The sequence below is a fragment of the Lepeophtheirus salmonis genome, chromosome 4 (genome assembly GCF_016086655.4).
Source record: "Lepeophtheirus salmonis chromosome 4, UVic_Lsal_1.4, whole genome shotgun sequence".
Lineage (NCBI taxonomy): Eukaryota > Metazoa > Arthropoda > Copepoda > Siphonostomatoida > Caligidae > Lepeophtheirus > Lepeophtheirus salmonis.
In genome coordinates, this window is record NC_052134.2 from 47,861,784 (window position 1) to 47,872,546 (window position 10,763).

At 32.2% G+C, this 10,763-nt stretch overlaps 1 protein-coding gene across 1 annotated transcript; it reads right to left on the bottom strand.

Annotated features, from left to right (window-relative positions):
- Positions 1 to 4,246: 4,246 nt before the first annotated feature.
- LOC121116084 (U3 small nucleolar RNA-interacting protein 2) lies at positions 4,247 to 7,971 on the bottom strand. The gene is made up of 6 exons (XM_040710301.2): positions 7,814 to 7,971; positions 7,210 to 7,758; positions 6,904 to 7,097; positions 6,642 to 6,839; positions 6,449 to 6,588; positions 4,247 to 4,647 (listed from the first exon to the last, which is right to left on the bottom strand). The coding sequence occupies exons 1-6, from the start codon at positions 7,862 to 7,864 to the stop codon at positions 4,337 to 4,339; spliced, it is 1,443 nt and encodes a 480-aa protein (XP_040566235.1). The 5' UTR covers positions 7,865 to 7,971; the 3' UTR covers positions 4,247 to 4,336.
- Positions 7,972 to 10,763: the final 2,792 nt, after the last annotated feature.

A 10,763-nucleotide genomic window follows, 5' to 3' on the forward strand; every position in this document is an offset into this window, starting at 1 on the left:
AAAAAGGAAATTACTGTACGTCTTGTATAATAAATACGTATACCTGTGCGGAAAGTTATCAACCTGACATACATAGTTATATATATGTATAAATGAAGCATTTTCCTTTAAAAGTATTTTCAATGAATACTTAATTATTCATTATTATACACACAGTTACAGAATAGGTTATACAGGTAAATCAATTAATGAGACTTATTCAAGTAGAGATAATGTTACTACTCAATCAATGTTCATAAAAATCACTCGAGATAACAATGGATTATAATCAGGGTAGACCTTACCCATGAATAAAATCTTGTTGTCAACAAGCCCAACAATCCCCTTCCCAAGAAAAGTCCTAATAACAGCCTTCCTATGCAAAACAGATTGTACGAGGCACGAGTTCCATTACCAGAATATAGGTATGCCTTAAATTACGAGCATCGTTTGAAAAGTCCGTGCAAATTCCGAGAGATATCACTGTTGGCACGTATCAATGTTACGTTTAGTTAGTAGCATCTATTGGAAGAACACACTCCAACTTTCAGCCAGATCAGCCTATTTTTTTCTATTTGGCATTCCTTGGAATCGAAGAATCGGCCAGAAATATTATAGCGACTGTCTTTTGTATTCGGAAAGGACTAATCCTCATCGACTATCTTGAAAAGGGTAAAACTACTTCAGGTGCATATTATGCATCGTTATTGGACCATTTGAAAGCTGAGCTGCAACAAAAATGCTCACGACTGGCCAACAAGAAAGTCATTTTCTATCACGACAATGCATCAGCTCACACCTCAGCAGTTGCGGCCACAAAATTAATGGAAATAGGGCTTCAACTTGAGATGCCCACAGAACTAACAATCTAACGCACCGTCACTTTTCTGACATCCATCACCATATCATGGATTTTATCAATGATTTCTGGATTAATAACCTCAACAGGGCGTCCAGAACGTTCAGTGCCACTTTATCAAGCTTATTTTTACTCTCTTGAGGCGATTTGCCTTTCATAGAGTAATGTTTAATGAGCCACGAAATTCTTTTTCATCCATTTTTTGAAAATCCCCCACTTCCTCGATTCAAAGGAATGCCAAACAGAAAGAAGTGGCGGATCTGGCTGAGAGTTGGTGTGTTTTCTTCCAATAGATGATACTCACTAAACATAAGCTCGACACGCACATTTAGTCTCATCTTTCGGACTTTTCAAAACACCGTCGTAACTAGTAGTTACATAATTACATCACTGTCTTTAATTATTGAACTATTAATATCATATAGAGCATTTTCACTGACGTCATAAATTGTAGCATTAGTGAGCTGGAGCGAGCTTATTGTTTCAATAACGAGCGAAAGCAGAGCGCGCGCTCATCATTTTAGAAGAGTGATAAAATCGCTCGAAAATTCTTCATTTACGTAAGTTTAAATTACTTTTTCAGTTTCTACCTCTTTGGAGATAGCATTAAAAATTTGAGAGATATAGAATAGTTTGAAAGATTGCAAGAATAGACTGTTGAAGTTATGTCTCAAGGTAGGCTAGAACCTTTTTTCCATGCTGTGTCTGTTACTTACTCCTGTTTTCGGTTGACAAGTTTCCTCAGAGACACCGTCAGCTTCTTCCTGTGTGGAGATACCGTTGGAAGATAAATTTTTAATTGTTGTAAACGAATTTTCCCTACTCAAATACGATTTTCTTATATTTTTATTACTAAATTGACATAAGATGTCGCACAAGCATAAGGTCAAAAACTTGAGAAACTTTTGTACAAGGTCGATCTAGTTATCAGGGCTTAACTGGATGATATTCCACGAAGTCTCCCAAATACATGTTATTTAAGATAGTGGTTCCCAAACTTTCTGTGCCCAAAGTACGCCAAAAGACATATAAAAATTTATTGTCACAACTATTTTAATTAAACCATTCATTTGGGTTATTATAAGGTATTACAAATATTGTAAGGTTGTCACAAATTGTACGGTACACTTGACCTGGCAATATATTCCATTTAATTGCAATCATCAAGAGTTGTCAAATTCAAATACATATATACGAGCAAAAAAATTGAGCACCAATGATTTTTAATGGAGGGGACCCTGCTCATTGCTTTAAAAAAAACGAGCAGAAGCGCTCTCACAAAATTTGTTATTGAGCGGGAGGGTTCTTAGGATTTCTTGAGTTGACTAATGCTCCGATAATGAGCCTTGAGAGTTATTTACTTTTAATACTTTGTAAACAGAGCCACAGACAGTGGCGCTGTCTATTGCCAAAACAATACAACTCCTTGAATAATAATATTATATAATAAGAAATTTAATATGTAGGTTTCTCATATAGAGGGCGCTGTAAAAATTCTTTTGATATGCTCCATTTTTTAAATAACAAGCTCCCAACTATCACTTCACCTTGCAGATTGTAAATAATTTTTTTAGTTTGTTCATGGGCCAATATATGAGACGCCTTTTTAGGGGCTCAAAGTTGATATTTTTACTTGATAAAATAACCAAATTTTCTCTAAATCTTCATCAAATGACTTTAAGAATACAAAAAAACTTAAAATCTACATGAATACTACTTAATACCCATGATAAACAGTGTTATTTTAATTAAATCAAAATGAATTATACTAAAAATCAACAAAATGGCTAAACTCATAAAACATTTTGTTTAAATCGATTAGGGACCAGAAAATTAGTATAATTAGAGAAAATATTTTGTTCTTTCTGTTGTAGAAGTTATTTTTTTATCTAAAATACGGAAATAAGATCTTTTTATGACGTTTTAGGATCAAATATAGAATAAAACTAGAATGGGGACTCGATAGAGCGAAAAACCTCCACCTATAATTAATCAAAATTAGATATATATCTCAATTTGTACCAATTTAATGATTGATTATGCATTTTTTACAATTTGTGTGACCTTGACCTTGACTCCTCAAAATTTAATGGCCTCTTACTATGACCATATATAATCTTCGTAACAAGTTTGATTAAAATCGATCCGTAGATTTTTTCTTATTCCTTGTTACAAACAAAAAAAAAATACGAGGCTAAAACATAACCTCCATTCAATTTCGTTCCAGAGGTAACTGGGCAATAGTACATTTTTTATGAACACCAGGGTTTATGTAATTTATTTGTTCATCCTGTTTGACATTCAATAGTCACTTTTTTTACATAATGTTAATGGAAAAAATGTTTTCCTTGTATGTATATATCTTAATCGTTCAGACCAAAGGTAATTTCTGTCACTATGGTTCAGTCCCAAAAAATGGCCGACATCAACAATACTGACGTCATGTAACAACACTGACTAGGTACTGTTTAACGTCTGGTAAATCTTATCAGCTGATGCAAGGCCCCAGTTTTTGCAATTAATACTTAAAATTTAAGCTCCTGTCAGGTGTTGATTGGATAGAGGGCACCCTAGTGGCTATTCTTGTAAATCAAAATCCGGCTTGATTTGTCCGCAGATATACGGCGCTAGTATCGTGGCAAAACCTCTTAGGATTTTAAACACTAATTTTGACTGAAAACATTATGAAATGACGACATTTTCAAGGTCAAAGCAAGGTCTACTTCAAAAGAAAATGATACCACGATGTAATTTGAATATTTGAACAACATCAATTTCTCCTTAGTATTTAAAATTTGAGGACTTGTCGGATAATGGTCAGTCAGTTCCTATATAGGAGCGAGAAACGCAGTCCAGTCCGGTCTCACTTGTTGGTTCTTAAAGAAAGTAAAATTGATCCCTCATGACGTCATTGAGAGTGTGTTCCCTTATATAGTTATTTCGTTAATTAATAAATTTAATTATATAACGCAGTAAAAATATAATGTTTGCCTTATATTCAATTATAATTCATAAAATGAATATTTTTAGCATGATATGTGCAATGATCTTAATACCTATCTCATGTGGCTTAATAAAACATCAACCTTCTTAAGAAATATTCCAAGGACGGCTACAACACAACTGTCATGTGTTGTTTGGATGGAGGGTACCCTAGTAGCTATTCATGTACATCAGACAGTCGCTAAATTAGTGTATGTAGAAGATATCAACCATCAGAACACTACTAATACGGGGGGAGAGGAGCTATAGATAATAAAAAGTACATATTTGCGGATGTTTTGAGGATACCATTATTTAATGATAGAAAATGAAATTCTTTTATGTATTTAAATTATTTAGACAAATTATTTTTCCTTTTTTTTTTAAATTGGCCACTTCCTCTCTTATGGTTAAAATACTTCTTAATAGTTTCTTGGCAATTTATTTAAATAACATAATTATCTTTCAACTTTAAAAAAAAGAAATACGAAATAAGTTATATGCATTTACATATATTTAAGATAAACCTAATTGACTCAAGGATCGCATCTCTACATCATGAATATTATTTTCTTCGTGTATATCATCTTCAACTTCCTCCTCTTCATTAAAATTTAAAGGTAAAACTAAAATGGAGTTCCTAGCTTCTTTGATACGCCACCATCTTCCTAGACGATGCTCTTGACCAATCCCCGCAAGAAGAGTCTTTCCGTCCGGAGTAAATTGAAGTGTGTTGACAAAACCAGTAACGGGAATAGTTTGAATCTCTTTTAAACCACGAAAATTGGCAGTACATCTCCATAGACGAATGAATCCATCTCTTGATCCTAAACAAAATATGAAGTTGGTTAACTAATCTATAATTTTCTCTCCCCCCCCAAAAAAAAAAAAAAATATATATATATATAAATAATCTTGCGTACACCTCTGAATATAATAGTTTTTAGCAGGACGTTGTTAGATTTCATCATTTGGGGAGTTTAGCCGCAAAAATTATCAACTTATACCAACATTCTTTAAGGATCGACAAGAAGGACTGGAACGCAGTCCACAATCCTAAATAAGGACCGATACAAGACTAGGTAGATGCATTAGAGATGTGTCAACGCCCTTTAATCCCCAAACTTTTACAAAAATCTGTCTCTAACTGTGTCTCAAAACTAATTTGAATGGATTGAAATGATGTATCCATTAAGTATTTACGAGTAAGATAGCTGTGAGCATATGAACTTTAAAAAATGTGCTATCGAATACTTAGATTAATTAATTATTAATTTTACTCAGGAAAGTCTCAAATTACTCCTTTAATATATATGTATGTATATTACAAATATATTGAAACCCCAATCATTGTATTATCTTTATCACAAATACTCTTAATTCTGCATACTTGTCTAAATTTTTGATTGCAATTTGTATACAATATATATTAATCAAAGGTAATGATGATTTGGAGGCATTTAAATATGCACAATGCAACATGATACTGATAACGCCTTCAATGAGAAACGAATATGGAAACATCAATTTAGTTTTTTTTATACAAAAATACAATTATTGAAATGTCTGCATTGAAGATTTGATAATGCATCATTACTCAATGCCAAAAAAAAAAAAACATTACAAGTCAAAACCAACAGATCCTTATCTTGTAAGTTGGTGCATAGAATAAAAAAGCGTTTTTTAGTATCGCTTTCAAATATTCGTTCTATCTGGTACAGTCCTAAGTTTCAAGGACGCGTTCGAATCGTAAGCAAAAGCATTCCTATGGAACCTTTTTTTGAAAATAGAGGTCCTCATAATGAATAATGAAATCCCTTTCATAAATGAAATTTATGGTTGGAAGAAGAGGTTGTTGGGGAATAGAACTTTGAGTTCGAATAAGAAAATAATTACTAATTAGGAGACACAAAATTTGTGAATATATATTTTCATATAAAGGCGAAATCATTCGACTCCGTGTGTGAGAGCCCCATTTCGTTAGATAGGCTGAGGCAAAATATGTAAAGGAACTTGAATTCTTTAGTCTGGGGTGGGGGGGCTCAAATTTAATTAGAATAATTATCCATAAATTATGAATAAGTGCAAACTATGTGTTGTGTTTATATAACGATAATTAATGAAAAAAATATATTGTTATGCAAAATAACACTAATTAATTTACCAAACTAATTACTTTACTATAATATTAGTGAAATGATTCCTTGTAGAGGGCGCTTTAAAATTCGGAACGTTTTTCAATGACTGATAACAAGTATTGATTTTAAGTGCCATATTTAGTAGGATTGATACAACCATACTTGTTGTTTTTTTACATTACTAGTTAAAAAGGGAAATATTCCTAGCAAATAAAATATGTAGTGTTTCCTTGGATATATTAGTTTTCCAGGTAGCCTTGCGCTATCAAATTCATATGCACAATATTTTTAAATGCATATCAACACCAAAAATTTGGGAGATGAAAAAAAATAATCATTTATTGTTAGATAAAAATATCAGATGTAGACAATCAACATCGTGCAACTTGTGTGGGAGGAATCTTCAATAAAAATAGAATACAAAAACTGCATAAAACTTCTTTTTTTATTTTATTATTAAGTAGAAATACAGTTAGCCAGTTCATATTACCTGATGCTATAAGATCTGATTGAGGTAGGGTAGCGATTGAGCTGATCCACATGGGCTGATGATTAATAGAGTCCAAGCCATGCGCTTTTTGATAAGTAAACAAGGGTTTCTTCTTCATCAACCCCCAGAGCGAAATATGTCTACGATGGAGGACAGTTATAATTATTTACCTTTGTAATTATTTGAGACTTACCCATCCTCACCGCAGGTTACAAAGTGTTCCTCATTAATAAGTTTGACGGAGTCTGTAGATGATGAGGGACGATTAAAAACTAATTGCGATTCTTCTACTATTTTCCATACACGAATAGATCCGTCACGACCTCCAGACGTAACTGCTCTTTCTCTTCGTCCAGCATCGATCCCAGTTATTTTGTCCTGATGACCAAACCTTTGAATAAATAACATATAAATGAACTCCCATTATATAAAATATTTCGTCATAATTCACCCACAAAGATTCAACATAAGTCATTTCATCCAAGTTCCAGACTTTGACAGATCGATCAAATGAACAACTAAACAGAGTATGCGAATTAATTCGGAAAACAAGGCCTGATATCATGTCTCGATGGCCTTTGAAGGTGTATAAATGTTCCATGGTGTTGCCATCCCAAATATGAATGTTATCATGTTCGCCTCCTGAGGCCTAAAAAGAAGTAGTCATTATAAGGTGAATAGACGAAGTAATTGATTATTGATGTGATCCATTCTTAGTCAAAACTTTTACCATCCAATATTAAATAAATATAATTAATTACGAGATATTTTCCGTCAGTTGACACAGCCAAGGCATGAATGGTACCACAATGCCCTACATGCGTTTTTAAATCCTTTTTACGACCTGGGACGATCTTTTTGATTTTAGAAAAGTCTTTAAGTCTCCATTGAATGAGACCCCCGTTTTTAGAAGCAGTGTATAAGTGATCGTTTGAGCAGGCTATACTTGTAATCGAACCGTTATGGAGTTTATCCTTTAAATTGCGAGTTTCTGAAGGGAAAATGGGTCTAAGAGAAGAGGCAACAGTTCGGAAAAGTTTTCCTTTTTCTTCTAAAGCATCCGTCATAAGACGATCATTCACGGAGTCACGGATTTCGTCTTCAACTCCTCTTTCTTTCTCCTCCCTCTCAATCTCTTCCAGGTACATTTTTGCCAGACGGATTCGTTTCTGGTCAGAGGTTTCTTCATCGTCCTCATCTGTATGAGATTCGATATCCGAATCATGACCCATAACATCCGAATCATCGCTCAAGATTTCTTCATTCTCTTCAAATCCCTTCTTTTTACCACTTTTAGGTGCTCCATTTAACTAAAGTACGCAATAAATGTTATCACAATTTGTCAAAATGAGTATGAATGCTTACCTTCCGCTTCTTAGCTCCAGGCCTGGAGCCCTTCTTCATGAAAAAGGTCATTTTAGAGGATAAATAAATAATACGACGTCAAACATACACACGTGCGTACTATTACAATAACAAATAAACACAACGTTTGAAAGGACTGACGTCACGGAATTAGCGTCCTCTTGCGGAAATATATTATAAGCTATTACTACAATTCATTTCAAAATATAATGCGATAATAAGTAAAATTAGCGTGGCTATGTTTTAATGCCATAATAATCTAAATTAATAATATATGTACTTATCTAATTTAAATTATTTTGTTGCTAGAACATAAAAGTTATGTATCTTTTTTTATAGTTTGTTATGAATCAGATTTATGGGGATAATTATGTCTTCTTTAGTCCACAACTAGATAGGTGAAAGTTTTAAAGCACAGTAAAATCAATATATTATAGTATATCATTCCCAGTACGATTGGGGGTTTAGTGCAAGATGTAACATCTACTGTAAGCAGATTGTGAAAATTGCAATTTGTATACTGTTCAAAAGATCTGATTTAATTAATACACTAGCCGTTTTAATAACCAACTATTCACATATACCATATAATTTGATTTGGATATAATATTACTTATTTATTGTGTATCTATGAGCAATCTAACGTTGTATCATTTAATTATTTAATCTACCTTATAATAGTAATCATTTATCAATTTGTAGCTTGGTATATTTTCATCATACAAGGAGTAAATTGCTCCGCAATTTTCTGTTGAGTACAAGTTGTTTAATTCCAACATTCGTCATTCTAATTACCAACTATTCATAAATACTATCATTTCATTTTGATCTATTAAAATTACATGACCATTAATTATTTATCATTAATAAAACTGTGGCATTTGAACTTTATAATGTGCTACCAAATACTTATATTTTAGTAATTTGTAGTAAAATAGTCAAAAATTACACCATTAGCACATGGAAGGTATTCAATTAATGCATTATTCTCATCCAAGTACTGAAAATCCTTCATTTAAAATCATTTTTTGGTTGCAATTTGTACAAAATCGCAATATGTACAGTCCATATAGATATCGACCATCAAAATAGTGTTTTTATAGACTGTCAGTATTGTTGATGTGAGACATATTGGGGACCTAAAAAATCAAATTTATAAGAATTTAAATAATGTGGATAATAAATTAACTATGATGTTTCCATGGATCGCATATTTTTCTCCAATTATCCTATTTTTCTTGTCTCTAATCCCTTCAAAACAAACTTAATTTCATAGGAATTTTCAACATACCTGGGGAAAATCCTTATTAGTAGGTACTACTAGTACAAGTTGAGTCTCAAGTCTTTGCTCACAAGTCCGTGTCGAACCCAAGTTCTTGAATATTTTTATGGAGTCCTCACAAAGTAAAAAATAAATTATTTAAATGTTACTTTAAATCCAGTGAAAACTTGATTTCGATTCAAAGTCAAGTCACGAGTCCTTAATTACAAGAACAAAAATGGACTCTACTACAAATCGAGTCTCGAGTCCAAGTCTTCACTTCTGACTTGCCAGACCTATTATTTGATTATATTCTAATATCACTGTTTTGCATTTCCACTCACGTCGTAAATTGCATCATAATTGAAGGAGAAGCCATTTTGGGGGCTCAAAGTTGATATTTTTACTACTAAACTGGAAAAATTTACAATAAATCAACTATATCGAACAAATTTATAAATAAACACCTGTATTGAATACCACTTAATGCCCATGTTAAACAATGATATTTTAATTAAATGAATGTAATATGTACTAAAAAATCATAAAAATAGCTAGATTTGTACATTTTTTTCATCGATTAGGGACGAAAAAAGTAAGACAATTAGTGTAAAAATGTATAATTATTTCCATTCTAAGAGTTAATTATGATCTACAATAGAAAAATAAGATTACATAACAATGTAATAACATGTTTTTGAATACATTTTAGGGTCAGATAAAACTAGCCAATTTTTTTACTACAATTTTGATAGTCCTTTTATTTGTTGGCTCCATTTTTGACTAATAATAATATTGATGGAAAAGGGGCTTCACTGTTTTAAAAAATTAGTTGTTCAGGTATGCAAAATGGTAGACATAAACCATACTGACGTCACTTGAAACCCCTTTATATAATTTTTTAATTAGTTTTTATTTCTTTTTAAAAGCCATTTGATGACGTTTCTTCTAGATTTTATAAAGAAACGGGACATTTTATTTAGTAAAATATTAACTTTGAGCTATAAGATGGAGTTGCCTTAATTATCATATAATTAGTCACGTCAGTGAAAACACCCAATCATTGCATTATCCTCTCCTACATCATTCTTTATCTATTTTTTTTAGTTGAACTTGTACAATCTGTAAAGATTACAACTTGTACGCAATATAAGATAATATAAACATTAATTTTTCTTTAAAAACAAAATAATCACTAATCAATCATCAACAAGGTTATTCCCATAGCTCTTAATGAGTCACGTTTAAGATTATGTATATTCATAATATTTTGCATAAGTAAAATATTATGAAATTTTAATTTTATGTAATTCAGTTGTATATTTTTATTTAGGAATATATGTACGAGGTGTGTTCAAAAAGTAAGGTGACTTTGTATTTTTAGGAAAATATTTATGTTGTCCTCTTCAAAGTAATACCCCTCAGATACAACACACTTTTGCCAACGCTTTTTTCAATCCTGGAAGAACTTCTCATAAGCACTTTTCGGTATAGCCTTGAGCTCTTCCAGCGATGCAGTCTCTATCTCCTCAATCGTTGCAAATATCTTTCCTTTCAAAGGTTTCTTTAGTTTTAGAAACAAGAAAAAGTTACATGAACACAGAACTCTTGAGAGCTTTCAGACTCGGTGCCTTTGTCGGAAAGGTCCTCAACATATGGACAAAAGGAAAAGTCGAGCAGGTTAGGATC

What these genes read in the sequence shown, in the direction of transcription:
- LOC121116084 (XM_040710301.2), bottom strand. Translation starts at nt 7,864, where the DNA reads ATGACCTTTTTCATGAAGAAGGGCTCCAGGCCTGGAGCTAAGAAGCGG. An exon ending in CTGGAGCTAAGAAGCGGAAG is followed by an intron (nt 7,759 to 7,813) that starts GTAAGCATTCAT and finishes TGCGTACTTTAG; the next exon opens with TTAAATGGAGCACCTAAAAG. An exon ending in ATCAGATCTTATAGCATCAG is followed by an intron (nt 4,648 to 6,448) that starts GTAATATGAACT and finishes TATTTTGTTTAG; the next exon opens with GATCAAGAGATGGATTCATT.